General features: G+C 40.2%; 1 protein-coding gene across 19 annotated transcripts in view; it reads right to left on the bottom strand.

Moving 5' to 3' along the window:
• Positions 1-9684: 9684 nt before the first annotated feature.
• The window catches only part of FMR1 (Fragile X messenger ribonucleoprotein 1), a 38831-nt gene continuing 31113 nt past the window's right edge, over positions 9685-17402 (bottom strand). For 2 of the 19 annotated variants that reach the window (XM_009439731.3, XM_009439734.4), the window contains 3 exons: positions 15770-15952; positions 15205-15287; positions 9685-12128 (listed from right to left, as the gene is read on the bottom strand). In XM_009439731.3, the coding sequence (XP_009438006.1) occupies positions 11967-12128; positions 15205-15287; positions 15770-15952 (428 nt within the window). In that variant the 3' untranslated portion in view covers positions 9685-11966. Of the gene's footprint in view, positions 12129-12270; positions 12399-15204; positions 15288-15769; positions 15953-16575; positions 16774-17402 lie in introns of those variants that run through there. The other 17 variants (XM_009439743.4, XM_009439733.3, XM_009439732.4 and 14 more) reach the window with 9 other exon arrangements.

Here is a 17402-nt window from a genome sequence, read left to right as displayed (position 1 = left end):
TCCGTTTTACTCATGAGAAAATTTCATTTGTAGAATGCTTAAATAACTTGCCCAAAGTTTCATAGGTAGCAAATTGCTGTGCTGGGGTTAGAACCCGGGTAGTTTAACTCCAGAGCCTAAGCATGCTTTGTTGCTCTGCTACTGCTTACGCCTTCTTTCAGCCAATAGCTCAGCCTTTTCCCTCTAAACACTTTAGTGTGTATTTCCTAAAAACAAGAACATTCTCTTACATAACCACAGTATAATCTTTGAAATTAGTAAGTCAGCTTTGTCGCATTGTGTAATCTGCACTTTATTCATATTTAGCCAATCATTCCAATAATGTCATTTATGACAAAAGACAACATTTTCTGGTTCAAAGTCCAATCCAGGATCATGTTACATTTAATTACCATGTCTTTTTAGTATCCTTTGGTCTGAAATACTTTCCCAGTATTTCTTTGTCTTTTATGACTTCAATAATTATGAAGAGTGCAAGCAGTTTATTTTGTAAAACGTTCATCTATTTGGACTTGTCTGATGTTTTCATATGATTAATTTCAGCTTATTCATTTTTTAGCAGGAACACTACAGAAGTGAGGTTGTATCCTTCTCAGTGCATCATATGAGGAGGCACATTATATATATTTGTCTCTGTAATTGTTCTTTTATTTTATGTTAATTTTTGTCTCCCAGTGTATTTTTCTTCTGTATCCTCATCATCAAACATGCTGCCTGACTCACGGTATACAGTGAATAAACATCAGTTGAATGAATAAATCTATTTCTCCAAAAGAAATTGTAAATCATAACCCTAGCTTCTTCCCTTCCCCTTTCTCCCCACATAATAATCAGCAAGTCTCACTGATCCCATCTCCTAAATGTCATAAGAATCCCATGATTCTTTTCCATTCTCACTATTTTAGCATTGGCTTATAATTTCAGCAGCCTGATCTTTCTGCCTCTAGTTTTGCCCATTTAGTCTGTCTTTGAAAGGTGAGTGGAAGAATACACTATTGTGTTATGTAGAATGGGCATAAGAATAGGTTTAATTGGGGGTAACGTGCAAGCCAAAGTGTTAGTAAGACGAAATACACGGGCTCCTGTTCTTCTGGGAGATGTGCCTGCCCACTGGGACTAAACATAAATTGGATTTTTCAGTGGGGTTTCTGGAGTATGTGACTATGCCAAGGAAATTTTGTAAAATAAGGAAGGTCCTAAAAGTACAAAGTTTAAAATAAAAACCTGCAGAGTTCCCTGAGACCTCTAATCATGGAGCCCAGGCCAAACTATGAGAAAAAGATCCAAGGCTTTGATTGGGAGTGTTTTGGAGCCATATGGCTAACTCCACCAGTTGCTGAGTGATAGCTCTACTTGTATTGAAGTATTCATCCAGAATCGGGTTGACCACAATGCACATTGCCTAGTTAGTAAATAATCCAAAGTTATGCAGTTGTCTAACACAATCTGAGTTAGGGAGTCAACATCTTTGATAGTGAGATCCCCAGCTGTCTCATCGGTAATCTCCCCTAGTGAGCCTTACATGGGTTTCCATGTAAAATAACAATAAACTGTGTCCGTAATGCTCCCAAGGAGAGCCTACTGATGGTGCCAGAAGCTGAGGATATAGTCTGTGCCCACTGGTTCTTTGTTTTTTGAAGAGTTGTATGACTACCCTCAGGAAGTGGACGACTCTTTGAAGGGAAAGGCAGGGGAGGCAAAGGAAGCTATCTTAACTGCACAGAAAAACTAATCCTGAAAGCGGGCGAGGGGTACACAAATGCTACTTTGAGTTGGTTCCAAGATGATCCTTTGCATTCATTTGGTATGGACATCACAGGGGTTAGACACATGAGTGCAGAAGGCCCAGGAAAATGGTGGCTGAGGCCCCTTGCCTATAGGAGCAATACTTGAGGCATCATTTGATAGTGGGATGCTAATATGATCCCCCATAGCCAAATCCAGTTGGGAGTGACATATATAGCTTTGTGATAGTTGGCACTAGAGGTCACTGCCTCAGATGGGTATAGTCTGTCCCTATCTGGAATAGGAAAACAGAGAGGTTTTTTGCCCCTTGATCCTCTACATGCTTCTCAGGGTTGAATTCGCCCGTGCCCAACCAGTCAGGGTCTGTCAGCTACCCTCAGGAAAGAACCAGACTTTCTTTTATTTCCTAGAATGAAAATCTCTGCAGAGACCATGGGGATAACAATCCCTTTATCAAAGACAACCTCTTGAGATCCAGGAAGATTTTTACAGCACAGAGGTGACTAATGATATGAGCATGAGAACCACAGCAGTGTTCTCAAATTGCAAAGGAGGCATGTGGCAATCCCAGATTCAGAGTTGTCTGGGGATGTGGGGGGCAGGGGAAAGGTCACCAGATGCCATTTCAATGAAAAAAGAAAAAGAAAAGAGCCTCTAAATTTACGTTCATCCACATTTCTGTGATCCATGCAGTACAATCCTCCCAGCTATTCATCATGGTTAATGTGGGACCAAAAAAGGAATTTGGCCGGGTGTGGTGGCTTATGCCTGTAATTCTAGCACTTTGGGAGGCCAAGGTGGAGAATCACTTAAGCTCAGGAGTTCAAGACCAGCCTGAGCAACAGAGTGAGACCTCATTACTAAAACCAAACAAAAAAGAGGGAAATTATTATTACATAATGTGGTGGCCACCAAAGTGTACCACTTCAATCTCCTATTGTGGAGAGCATAATTGACTGACAGCCCCAGATGCTACCCTTCTGGATCCACCACTGTGTATGCACCAAGGTTGTGCTTCCTTCAGGCTACTTTCAGCCAATAATTAGCCACTAATTGAGCACAGTGGGGGTACTAATGCAAATGCAGAACCATTCTTGCAAGTAGAACTTTTTTTAACAGATGACTTCAGATCAAGCACTCCTCATCAACCTGGTTGAAACGTACTTGAAACTGCACTATCGTTGAGGATCTCCTTACTCAGTCCTTCTTTCTTCCCTATCCTTCATCAATGTCAGATCTGTATCATGGTCTAAACTCTCTCTTGATGTTCTCTGGCTCCCTCCCCTTTAATCTGTCATGGACTCTCACCCCAAAATATCTTGCACATTTAATTCTGTCTTGACATCTGCTTCTCAGAGGACCTGAACTAACACATGGAATATGGCAGTGTATACAGCTAATGAGAATTGTGCTAGTCAGCCTTACAGAATTTGTTCTTAAAGTGGCCAGTGTGATTGTTCCTTAAGCTGGCCATTCGAGCACTTTATTTCACCTGCTGAATGAGAGTGGAAAGAAGCATAGGAGTGCCAGTGAATTCCATGCTGACAGACTCATTGGCCCATTGTTGTTTGACACTGGCCATAAATGAGTTGTCATATTGTATCATGTGAGAACATGTCAACACATGACAGAGGTAGTAAAGTCAGTCACACACTTTAATCTATGTGTGCTATCTGACTGGGGCAGGTGGAGTGCAACCCCGTATCTAGAGTGTGTCTAAAGCAGTCAGGACCTACATAGGGGCAGGGGGGCCTATAAAGTAAATCTGCCAGTATGAGTTAGTTCTGACTTCTGTATGACAGCCCTTCATGATGGTTGTTTCTGTGGTGGGTCTAAATCTGGATCTAGTAGGTCACCATAAATAGGATGGCTCAGAGGCTCAGTTGACTTTCTCATTCCAAATGTTTTGCTTTTCTCAGGATGTGGCCTTTTTTAAGAGACAAATACATATGTGACTTATTAATTGAGCCTGTGGATGAGGTGCATCTCTTTCCATAAGGAGCACCACATACATATGACTTTAATGGTCTCATCCTGGGTGGTCCAACATCCTGACCTAAGAGCAAGGCCGGTAGCAGCAGCCCATGTCTGTGTAAAGACATTTTCATTCAAGAAGCAGAATGTTTTATTGCTCAAAAGCACCACTTGAAGTACTTCTATTAATTGTGCAGAGCAGCCAGTGCCATGGGACTTCAACACTTATCATCATTATAACCAATGGCTTAGTATTCCATTGAAATTGATGCCATCATTGAGCCAGTTGCTCAGGCAAAGCAGGAGTGAAACTTTCTCCGTACCTACTGCATAGGCAACCACTTATCCTTGCAGTGGGCTTGACTCTCAATTGGATGTACTATTTCCATTTCACATTTCTTTGGCTTGTCACACACTGCCAATTATTAAATTATTGTCTCTCAGTTCCAAACTATCCTTCTATAATCTGCTCTGTGATGCTGGGGCTGAGACTCTGCACATCACATTTCTCCTTCACCAGCTGCTTCCTATTAGGTTCTGACAACAAGGGGCTCTAGAAGGAGACTTGAAGATGTTAGTTCTTCACTCTGGTAGAAAAAGTTTGTTCCAGTAGCAGCACTTGAATCCAGTTGCCAGATTTTTCCCTCCACACTCTCTGAGCCAGCATCGTCATGCCTCCTCAGACACCAGCATCAGTCAGTTGGCTGGCACCCTCTCCTCAGTGGTCTAAGTCCAAGCCCCATGAGGGTCTGCCTCCAAGATACCAGTACTAACTAAGCAGTTTCCCTTTCCTAAAGGCCTGGAGTTTTAATTCCATGGGCCCCTCCTTTGAGCTTTGGGTTCTCATCATACTAGCTTCATCCCTTCATTCCACCAGGCCTCAGGATGGTAGATGCTTCCTGCAGATCCTACCTCTATTACCTTAATGTTCTTGTTCTGCATTTTCAGCCCTTTAATATCTGTTTAACCAATCCGTACATCAAACTCTCTGTTAAAATTAGTGGTGTGATTTCTGTTTTCCTCACTGGTGGATACACTCACTGATACACTTATCTTATGAAATGTGGTTCAGTGAACCCACTGTAGAGTGGGGATGTTAGATCTGACAATCACTTCCCTTTAGTGAGACAACAGTCCCTGCCAGAGATTTATAATGGACAAATAATTGTCGTTTAAAAGGCACGTACCATTCAGCAGTGGAGAGATTTCCCACCCCAGTATTGGCAGAGTCTTGTTGCCAGGTGTATCAGATGTAAGACCTGTCATAGATACATAAAACTCCATGGGAATCAGGTTATATTTTATCGTATTGCTTCTGAGGCTTCTTGCTGTAGGGGTCTCCACTTAAATTTGGCTACCAGTCTGGTGACTAGGTACAGATGCTTGAATGACATTTTGAAATGTGAGATGTGCTGCCTCTAATACCCAAAGAGGCCGAACAGATCATAGGCTTTTTCTTTTTCTCTTTTTTTTTTGGTAGTGTCTGTAAGGCCAATAGACTTTCCTTAGTATGCTATGGAATGTCTCCTCAGGCTGTTGCTAATACAGCCCCCAAGATATGTACTTGGGTGGCCTGGCTCTGGCATCTATCCTCATTCAAGGGCCAGGCCACCTGTGGACACTTGTGCTTAGATTAGAGAGCATGCATTACAGTGAGGACAGTTTCCTCTGTGAGGGGCACTACCAAAATGTCATCAATATAATGGAATGGGCTTGCCCAACCCATTACTGATAAATTGCACTTATTTGCTGGAGGAGTGTGAAATTCCCACAACAAACCAGAAATTGATGTTCTGTCAGGTGAAAGCAAAATATTTCTTCTGTTTCTGGAGAAATTTGGAGAACATTAGTAGTATCTAGAGTAATTCTGTCCAATTGAAATATAATATGAGCCACATATGCAATTTTAACTTATCTAGTGGTCATTACTAAAAAGGGTAAAAAAGAGATAGGTATAATTAATTTTCATGGCATATTTTAGTTAACCCAAGAGATTTAAAATATTTATATTTCAACAGCTAAATATAAAAAGGAGACATTTTTCATTCATCTTTTCAAACCAAGTCTTCAAAATCTCGTGTATTCTACACATTCAGCACGTCTTAATTCAGACCAGCACATTTCAAGTACTCAACAGCCGTATATGGCTTAGTGGCTTAAGAACTGGACAGCGTAGCTCTAGGACATACCACGTTGCCAGTAATGGCTGCAATCAGTTCAGTCATCTGTTGGTGTATCAGGCACTGTGAGTGCCATGGTGGCCACTGTTAAAATCACAATGATCCATAATGATCTGTAATCTGGGGCCAAAGACACTGGATTTGCTCACTGGCCTAACAGGGTTGTGGAATTGGAAGGTAGTGTAGCCTACCATTCCCTCCTGGCAATGGCAGTAAATCTTGTATGAGGGGAATGTTTTCTTTCTCATCTTTGGTATATGCCAGCTTCAACTGCACAATTCTGACAGGCTTTGGAAGTGCAGGGGGTTCTGGAAACTCAATAAGACTGATTTATAGTATTCACTAAGAGACATTGCCATGTTTGCATCCATTCAGATGTTCTGCTTTGCTGGGCTGAGGGGACTCAGCATGTCCATATCAACTGTGGAGTCTGACAAAGGGATGGTGAGTGAGCATGGTCTTATGAAAGCAGCCAACAGCATCTGCAGTAATTATGCTGAGTCTCCTGGTTCTAAGTAAAACCAAACCCAACTCCGGCCAGGGAAATTTACTGTGGACTTGATCAGGTCCAAGAATAACAGCTTCTTGGGCTCCTGTGTTTTATTAAGTCTAGGTCTGTTAAGTCCTTCCCCTATCTATGTTCCAGGCTACATGGATTAGGACATGAAGTTAGCATCTCCTTGAAGAGGGCAGAGGAACTGGCCCTGGGCCAAGCTTGCTTTTGGTTTAAATGGACTTGAAGAGCTCCCCAGCAATCGGCCTAGAAAATCAATCTCTCAGGTGGCACAGAGGCCTCTGGGGGTAGGGAGTGTCTGAGAGTCTTGTTTCAGCAGTGTTAAGATGTGGCCAACTGCTTAGCTTCCTCTAAACCCTTCTACAAGGACGCAGGAGGCATTGGAGCTTTGCTGGCCAAGCAGTGGGGAAAGCTAACTGCCTCCATCTCCAAAGGGAACCCTCCCATCCAGAACCTCCTTGCATCAGCTCTCCATAGGGGGGTTCTTAATGCCTACTCTAATATCAGTGTTGTTTCCTGCATCCTTCTCTCTGCAAGCTCCTTAGAGTGATTCTACCTTTCCTATCTATCTCCTTAGCTGGTCATCACTTTGTTGCAGACGAAGAGTCATAATGTACTGCCTGTGCAAGCCTAGGAAAAGTCTAGAGTTGATGCTCTTCCCTTGACTTTTCATTTTTGCTGAGACATATTCTTTCCAGGGCCCCTTATCTCATTACCCCCCCTTTGGGTGGGGCATATATCAGCTCCAAAGGATTATTTCATCCTTTACACTCTGGCAGAAGGAGCAAAGTTAGGGATGTCTCCGTATAAGAAACCATCAACTTTTCCAGCATTCTCTGAATTAAGGTCATTTGGTTACTACTTATCCTAGATGCCTAGGATTTTCATGCAAGTATGCAAAAATGCCAAGTTGTCTCAAAACAGCTTTAACCTCAGTAGAATGGTTCCACTTGGCACTCAGTTTCTCAGGAAGTCTCCTCTTGGTGGTTATGTGAATCTGATTGCCCTGAACATCCAATTCAAGAACAAGGCAGGTCCATTTGCTCCCTCCCCATTGGTCAGCCTAGCAAATTCATCTGGCAGAAGAGAATCCCGTGATAAACCCAAAGTGCTTGCCATTCAGCTTCACTACTTTGTAGGTGTAGCCTCGTCATCATATAAACAATTAAAGCCTCAGGTTACTCTTGTGACCATTGCTGGGAGTCCAATTCCCTGTTAGTGTCTTTGAAATCCCACAGGATATACCTCAATTCCTCCCAAAGGCCCCTGGGTGGCACACTGCACAATGACAAGTCTCAAATCTAAAAGTTGTGGCTGTGTGCAGTGGCTCAGGCCTGTAATCCCAGCACTTTGGGAGGCCAAGGCAGGCAGATCACCTGAGGTTAGGAGTTCAAGACCAGCCTGGCCAACATGGCGAAACTGCATCTCTACAAAAAAATACAAAAATTAGTTGGGCATGGTGACACGTGCCTGTAGTCCCAGCTACTAGGGAGGCTGAGGCACAGGAATCGCTTGAACCTGGGAGGCGGAGGTCACAGTGAGCTGAGATCATGCCACTGCACTCCAGCCTGGGTGACAGAGACCCTGTCTCAAAAACAAAACAAAACAAAACAAAACAAACAAAAAAAGGTTTAGACTGCATCAACTATTCTAATGGCACTTAGGGGCTGAGGGTTTTCTCCCAACTTCTTTTTCCTTAGGTCTCACAGAGGCTGCCAGACGTGGAGTGCCAAAGGATTTAATTGTCTCAGTCTCCCTTACACAAACTTCCCAGGACCTCTGTGGTACATGAACACCAATAAGCACCACACTAACATGCTTTGCAGATGTTAGCTTGGCTGGGTTTCCCATCAACAGCCCCAGCAGGGATGCTGTCCATCCCTAGTATAGCTTAGTTGATCCCTTTTGCAGTTTCCAAAAAGCCAGAGGTGAAATAAGCGGATTTTACCTCATGTTGGGCACCATTTTTGAGGTAATGGGTTATGGCAAACTGCACAAAGCCACACAGAAGAAAGTGGTTTTAATGAGGGAAACTTGTCAGCAAAAGGTCAGGAAGATACACATGGATATTATTCTCTCATGCAAAGGCCAGAGCACTGCTAGCTGCACCCGGGGTCTGTATTCCAGGGGAAGGATAATTCTTCCCTGTGAGTTTAACACAGAGCAAGCCTCTCTCACTAACAGAAAACCCCTTAGTATACTAAAAAAAATTAAAATAAAATGGATTTTCCCAGTTTCATTATGGTACATAGAGAGAAATTGAAATAAAACTTTTTAAATGACCTCAGATAAACAGAGACAACAAGATGCTCAAGATTTAAATTCTGGTACATTAAGCCTTATGAACAATCAAGACTAGCACATGGTAATGACTATTTCAGAATAACTGGTTATCAGAGGCATAGAGGTTCACAAGGCTGTTTATGGCCATGAAACTGAAACTGGCTCAAAAGGGTCAGAATCATTTTGCTGCCTCTAAAAGACGTATATTCCGAGCCACCAGGAATTCTAAGACCATCATCAGATGAGAGAGATGGCTCTGAGAGAGCCAAGTTGAGTGTTAAGCTGGCTGCCTCCAACAGGCTGTTCATGTGTAGTGCTGAAAACTACTGTGAAACAAGGAAAATCCAAACAAGTTACTTGAGTATGGTTTCAGCCTACCCACCACTAATGATGCCCAGTTAGACAGAATGGGTAGCAAAGAACCACAAAAGCATCAGAATGAAAAACAAGAAAAGCAGAAAATAGTTATTTTTCTGGGGAAAAAAACTCATCAATGCAGAGGAGGCTGTCTAGCATCATTTTGGATTCTAACCCTGGGTAGAACACTGACACTGTCACCTCTCCATTTGTACCTTTTAAGCGGGTAGGCTGTGCCAGAGTTCCTTGAAGTGATTACAGTAGTCAATTCCCAGGCACATTCTACCTACAAACCTCTCATTTATTTTATTACTGAGATGTTTAAATCAATTTTTTTTTTTTTTTACTTCATAGACATACTTTTTTCCAAAGGGCAGGATATGTCCATGTGTGCACAAATAGGAGTATATGTTTAATATGGTTTAGTGGCACCCTATGTAATAAATGTGTTGAAATTTTATGTCTGGGAATATGGAGAATTATTTTCAAGTATCTTCGTTTTTGCCTTTTAAGGGCTCATAAAAGATTATTTGCAACATACATTTACTTTGCATAACTTTCCCCCCACATATCATTAGTTTTTGTCAAATGTAGAAATTTAAAACCAGGAGCAAACATCTGTCAGACTAATTTTTTGCTTTTTCATAAGTGCAACTTTTTAATAAAAATTTACATCTAGATAAACAATCTTCAGATTTTTGAAACTTTAATAAGATTTTAAAAACATCATGACTTTGAACTGAAAAACATACACGTTTAGCACACAAATATTGTAATATGAATGAACTCCAACTCCATTTGAAAACATGTGAATCAAAGTACAGTTTTAGAAGTTAGTAATTCACATTTAAGCAAGTTAGCGCCTTGCTGAATACAGCCTTTGTAAAAAAGAGACTTAGTGCATATTTTAATGGTACACTGTGGTTTTGTACCATTTGGTTGAGTTTTTCACTTTATTAAACAAGTTCTTGAAAGTTGGTAGATAAAGGCTAACTTCCTATGACGTGAAATTTCCAATGGTAACAGTTACATTTGGTAACAGAACACTTTCTATAGATTTCTTTTCCTAGCTTAAAATTTTAAAAGCAATCATTTGTAAGGATTGCATCAACATCAATTTAGCAGAGGAAGATCAAACTTTATTGAAACTGCTTGCATACAAAATATATTGCACTATAACCAAACAAATGTCAACATAAAATCCAATCTGTTGTCGCTAATATGTACAGAGAATATTGCCCAAGAGCAGTTACATTACAAGGTCATTCTACCTTGGTTAATTATCTACAGTATTTTAAAACCAAACAGCTTACAGATGATGTGTGCAAGGTACCAATTTCTGTTTTCAAATACTATACATTCCCAGAATAAATAACTAGAAATCAACATTAATGTTTGGCAATACTTTTTAAAAGACTTTTTAATATTTGTGAAATCATGTGCAGTTTGTTGCCATTTTATATGCTTGTTTGTATGCAAGGAAAAGTAACTGTAAAATGAAAATTCAAAGAAACAAACTCACAAAATACATCAGAGGCAGAACTTCAGTTTTTACGGCTCTGTACAGATTCAGTGGTACCCCTACTAGGAGTTACTTTTTAAGAAAAATATAACATCTTAGAGTGAAGGTCCTTCACATATTTTTCCTCAATAAATTTCACTTAAAAAAAAAGACTCAAAAAACAAAACCAAACCCCAACACTTCAAAAAACAAAAGAAAAAAAAGAAAAAAAAGTTATTACTTGTTAACCGATCTTAGTCTTTTCCAATTCTGCTTAAACATTAGACCATATATTTCAAAGTTTACAAAACATTTAACCTGCTTCCAATGTTTCTTAGACAAAGTACCTGTACTTCGCAGGATTATTATGCATACATGGAAATGACCTTCCTATCTCTCCAAAATAAGCTTGAAATTAAAATATGAAAAATTTCACAAAACTTGGGGCAGACAAAATTAAAAAAAAAAAAGCTCTAAGTTAAAATTGGTCATCAGGCCAAAGAGCAGGCATATCCTACTAACTTTCGACCAGGAAGATTTGTTCCTAGCTGAAAACATTTTAGCCTCTCTCAAATGAAGATAGTTCTTTCTTCTCCTGTCTATACAGAAAAATTACACATCTCTCTCAATAACACTATTTATCAAACTTCAGTGCAACAAAACAAAAACAAAAACAAGTCCTATTCTTTATACTGCCTAACCTGATGTTTATGTAAGGAAAAAAATATGGAAAGCATGCATTCTTCTATAAAGTACTAATGTTTGACAGGGTTTGCTACATCTTTAACATTTAGTGTTTCCAACGTATCTTCCCTGAACTCTGCATCCAAATATAATATTCCTACCTGCCAAGATATAAAAAAGGCACAGATCATACAACTTTTTTTGCTAATGAAAATGACAAATGTCACATCACACACATTTCAGGGTCCACTAAAATACTGGAAAAGTGGACCAAAACATAAACTGACACAGGACATGAAATGACATAGCATTTCATGAAGACTTCTATACGAGATTGAAAACAGAAGTCTAATATGATTACCATAAATGCTATATATTAAGAAAAACTGAGAATATACTGGTGAATGATCACCCAATGCAGGAAAATGGTCCAAATTAACAAAGAATATCACTGCTCAGTACTTTAGAAAATAAAACTAAAATCTGCCCTGAAGTGCTAAGTAGTTTTAAAAGCAATGTTTCAAATTTTAAGGTATCTTTTTGTGCAAATCTGAAAATTGTTGCTTATGGCCAATACCAAAAAATAAAAAATTCTTAGCATAATTTGTGTTCATTTCATGCCCTGTGCCATCTTGCCTACTATTTGTCTTTGGCCTAACAAAGTTTTCTAATATGGAATAAGAATTACGGAAATGGTATAGGAAATATAACTTCAGAATTATGCAGTTTAGGGTACTCCATTCACGAGTGGTTGCTGACCATCCACGCTGTCTGGCTTTTCTTTCTTCTGGTTACGATCTTTACCCGTGCGCAGCCGACTACCTTCACTGGAGGTATTCTGTAATGTTTTAGTGTGGACACTCCTTTCATTATTGCAGTCAACTCTGATCTAAAACAAGTTATAGTTGTTATATACACAGACCATATCCTACTGTAATCTGTAATTGGCCTGACAAGAAATTTAAACCTGAAGTGTAAATTCCACATGTTAAAAAGAGAAATGGAGATGAGAACAGAAGAAGTGCAAGAAATTAATGTAAGGTAGGATTCTTTATTTGGTTTATGATTTTAAAACACTCTTCTTCTTTAACTGGAACACACTGGTCATCTCACTGCATCCAAAGTTAGAGAAAAACTCACAATCCTATCATGTCTTCCTCTAAGTAGAATAAAACAGTGAGAAACAAACAGGTAAAATGAATTACTATTACTGATTACCAGAAGACATACATGCCTCTAACACTAGAGTTAAAATAAAATTAGTTATTCTCCAAAGATTGTGAAGCCCAGGAAAAGAGAAACAAAATGTTTTCCTATTCCGGCTTTACCCTCAAATAACTCACTAACTAGACTTTAATTTACATCTTTATATCTATCACAGGTATGATCAAGTTTCTCTATACTGAGAGCTCCCATAGTCATACAGTAGAAAAACACGAGCTTTGGTTTCTACTGGCTTGTATTTCACTAAGAAAATTCAGATGATCCTACAACCTGAACTCTGTCTGAAGAATGGAACAGTATAAAGAAAACTGCATATAATAATTTGTGGAAGGACTGGAATCCTAGGAGAGTATAAAGATTAATGTAATTTAAAAAATAGTGTTCTAAGAGCTATAAAATATTTTAAGTGCCAATGCTGAATACAGCACTGCTAATTCCAGAGGTACAAATGAAAGTTAACAGTGACAAATGGAACTAAAACAACTACAAATATTGATCTACTTCAAGCACAAATGCTAAAAACATCCCCAAATGGTTGTAATTTCAAAGTATGTTTAAGTAGTGGGTATGTGCATGTGTTTTAAATGTCTCGTTACCAAGGATTCAGTACTTTGATTTGTATCTTTTTTTTTTTTTTTTCCCCAGACAGTCTCGCTCTGTCGCCCAGGCTGGAGTGCAGTGGCGCGATCTTGGCTCACTGCAAGCTCCGCCTCCCAGGTTCACGCCATCCTCCTGCCTCAGCCTCCTGAGTAGCTGGGACTATAGGTGCCTGCCACCACGCCCGGCTAATTTTTTGTATTTTTAGTAGAGATGGGGTTTCACCATGTTAGCCAGGATGGTCTCGATCTCCTGACCTTGTGATCCACCCGCCTTGGCCTCCCAAAGTGCTGGGATTACAGGCGTGCGCCACCGTGCCTGGCCCTTTTTTTTTTTTTTTTTTTTTGAGATGGTGTTTTGCTCTTGTTGCTCAGGCTGGAGTACAATGGCAAGATCTCGGCTCACTGCAACCTCTGCCACCCGGGTTCAAGCGATTCTCCTGCCTCAGCCTCCCGAGTAGCTGAGATTACAGGTGCCCGCCAACACGCCTGGCTAATTTTTTGTATTTTTAGTAGAAATGGGGTTTCACCATGTTAGCCAGGCTGGTCTCGAACTCCTGACCTCAGGTGATCTGACCACCTTGGCCTCCCAAAGCGCTGGGACTACAGGCGTGAGCCACCGCGCCCGGCCAGATTTGTATCTATTTTCATACTTAATAGAGAAAACATCACCTTTTAAATTCAGTATTCCATTTCATTTAGAAATATAAATGTGCATCCTTTTAACCAATGCAGTTAGACTGCCAAGTTCATCAAACATGTCAGTTTAAGTGGAAAATTACAAAACGGGTACATAAATATCTTATAGCTTTGTAAAAGACAGGTACATACAGTAATTTACCAATCTATCTATCCCTTGGACATGCTGGTCCTTAAGAACCCACCAATAGTTAACACTTACTTTGAGCTGCTATGAATTCCAAGAAATATTCCATCATAAACTTTGTCTTAAAAAGTATCTCTCACTAATCTTGGGTGATGGTCCCAAATGAATCCATAGTCAGGAAGGAACCCTAACTACTTAAGAATTAAAAGTTACAGAAAAAGTAGACGACAACATAGATTCAGAGAATCAGACACTAAGGTTTGACTATCATTTGGACATATGCTAGCTATGTGACTGTGGGCAAAGGACTGAAGCTACAGTGCACTCACCTATAAAGTGGAATAATAAAACTACCTCAGTGGGTTGCTGTAAGATTAAATGAGATAAAACATACACAAAGCACTTAGCAAAGGTGCCTGGATGTGCTCAGGAGATAATTTTAAAATTATTTAACAATTGGTTTAGCACTGGTGACAGCCAATTGAGAAGAGATCCTCGGACTAGGTCCTGGCTGTAAATAAGCAGATGACTGACCAAGCATGGAGACTAGCTGAATATCATCAGCTCTGTCTATCATGATTATTAGTTGTAAGACAGACATCTTCTTTTCCTTATTTTCTATTCAAAGAGAATACCCTATCCCTGTTAACTTGGGGGAGCAAAGACACATAAGGTTTACTGAGGTCTCTAAGTACATCCCAGGATGTTCCTTCTCTGGGGGATTGCAGGTCTACCAATGTGGTATCAAAATCATAGTGTGGCTGGGCACAGTGGCTCACGCCTGTAATCCCAGCACATTGGGAGGCCAAGGTGGGCAGATCACCTGAGGTTGGGAGTTCAAGACCAGCCTGACCAACATGGTGAAACCCCGTCTCTACTAAAAATACAAAAATTAGCTGGGCATGGTAGCGGATGTCTGTAATTCCAGCTACTCAGGAGGCTGAGGCAGGAGAATCACTTGAACCCGGGAGGCAGAGGTTGCTCTGAGCCGAGACTGCGCCATTGCACTCCAGCCTGGGCAACAAAAGCGAAACTCCCGTCTCAAAAAAATAAAAATAAATAATAAATAATAAAATCATAGTGTGGCTGTCAAGGTCTTCACAAATACTCAGACTGCATATTCTCTAGAGAAATCCTCTTATTTGTATACTTGTCACAAAGAACTAAGATTGACTACAATTGTAATGTTGAAGGTAAAATATTTCACATAAACTGGATTTGTAATCTTTGAACATGTTTTTAATAAAGTAAAATAAACTCATAAATCTCAAACTACCATATTCAAACAATTAAGATGAAAAGAGGCAGACAGGTTTTACCTGAAGGGATCCATCTGTTGTTCTTCCTTTAGCCTCTCTTGGATTACGCGGACGATTATCTGTTCGGGAGTGATCGTCGTTTCCTATGAGAGTATTTTCAAAAGGTTCAACAGTTACTGATTCTGAAATGCTTACTGGAAGTTCTTTATTCCCACACCCTCTATTTAAACCAACCACAGAATCTGAAATGTAATCAATACCCCAGTGATTCCAGTTACACAATGGCTAATAATCTAGCCCGCTGCTAAGTAACAGAAAATATTTCACAGTTATTATAATTCTGCATCTACAGGTCAATGTGAGTTAATGAAGGGATGCTGTTTAGACCCACAAAGATGCTGAATTAGTTATCAGCATTTATTCATATATCTATATGAACCATAAGGAAGGCTGCCTAATATTCTTTCTTTCTACACAAGTGGAAGGCTGATCCTTTCCTATGGTATGAGCACAAAACGGGAGAGATGGGATCTTAATAACAGTTTATTGCATCAATAGGATTTCTCATGGAACTTCAAGACAGCTGTTACAATTCACTTGGATTTCTTAATGAAGATCTCCATACCTTTGAAGCCTCCTCCACGTCCTCTTCCTCCTTGTCCTCTTCCTCCCCCTCCACGCCGCCGTCCGTCTCCTCTGCGCAGGAAGCTCTCCCTCTCTTCCTCTGTTGGAGCTAATGACCAATCACTGAGTTCGTCTCTGTGGTCAGATTCTGTTTCAGAAGCATTTGATGCTTCAGAATTAGTTCCTATCGAGAGTTAAAAGTTATATACCATTGTCTGACTTTTTTAAAAAAAAAAAAGAGGTTAACAGAAGCTTCCAGAGACGTTTCAGGGGTAATCCAAAACTCTTCCCAATTTATAAGCCCACAAAGAGTATTATCACTTTCCATTTCATAAAACAAAATTTTAAACTCAAAATGAAGGGCTTTGCAATATTTGAGGTTAATTTTGGTTATAAACATGTTTCATTCTCATTTTTAAAAAGGTATGTTATTAGCCACCTAAGTTCAAACCTTAATGTGCCATATCATTAAACAGCTGTGTTCCTTCAAACATCTATACTCTCTGGAGGAAAAGATTATCCACGACAGTTAAGTGTGATACCCTGATAAACAAAACCTCTAAAAAGAGAGCTCCTTTTAGCAAGATTTGGCCCAGGACAGAGGGGAATGTATATATTTTGGTCATTTCTGAGAGGGTGGCAAAGGAGGCCACCATGGCAACTGCTTCAGGGAAGGGTCTCTTGTGGGTCATGGATTGGATCTAGCTGAAGGCAGATACATGCTTGCCTGATGTTTGGTCCACAACCTGCCCTCCCATTCCCATTACAATAATTGATCATTAATAAAGAATTACTATAATAAATTCATTATGCCTGAAGGGGTTAACGACTTAGAGGACAGGAGCGGAGAAAAAGAGCTCCACAGTGAGGCAGAAATTCATGAGTAAAAAGAACAGACTGTTGGGAGAGGGGTTAGGGGTTAGGTTCAAGGTTGGCCTTAGGAGTAGGTAACTCTCCCCAACTCCAGAATATCAGCTCTACTACCTCTCTCTTCCTCTGTTGGAGCTAATGACCAATTATAGCTTCACCATTATAGCTTCATTCCTGTGGATCTTGAAGGCTTTTCCATCTTAAAGAGTTCCTTTTTGAAATGCAAATATGCGTGAGATGGATTATATCTTATACCATCATTAGCAAGTTACAAAGGAGATACACTGTTGAGCAAGAAAGACAGTAGGCACTGGCAGGTGGGGATCAGGTTCACTGAAAGGTACTGGGAGAGAAGAAAGAAGCACGGACAGAAAAGCTGGGAAGGCAAAGAGAAACTTCGCCTACTTCTTGACTGTGCCTAGGGCTGACTTTGGCCATGTCACTCAAAATCACCTTATGAGCCACAAGAGGCAGACCCCTGATTTACACAGTCCATCCAGCAAGTATGACCAGCACATACCTGACAAAATAAAAATGAGCCACAGTACACAAATGAAAAAAGTTTTGACTATACAGTTATAAAATCAGGAGAGGCCTTAAGAAAGTCATCAACACACAAGGGCTTTGCAGATTTACCCCCAATCAGAGCATGAACAGAACTTGCACCGGCCCTGTGAACTCTACGTGTTTATTATCAGGTTTTTACTCTATGTCTCCTGTAACACAATTTAACCCACTGTGAATTGGAAACCATGTAGCGGCAA

Source organism: Pan troglodytes, chromosome X, assembly GCF_028858775.2.
Source record: "Pan troglodytes isolate AG18354 chromosome X, NHGRI_mPanTro3-v2.0_pri, whole genome shotgun sequence".
NCBI lineage: Eukaryota > Metazoa > Chordata > Mammalia > Primates > Hominidae > Pan > Pan troglodytes.
The sequence above is the reverse complement of the archived record's forward strand: the minus strand, read 5'-3'. Positions and strand labels throughout refer to the sequence as shown.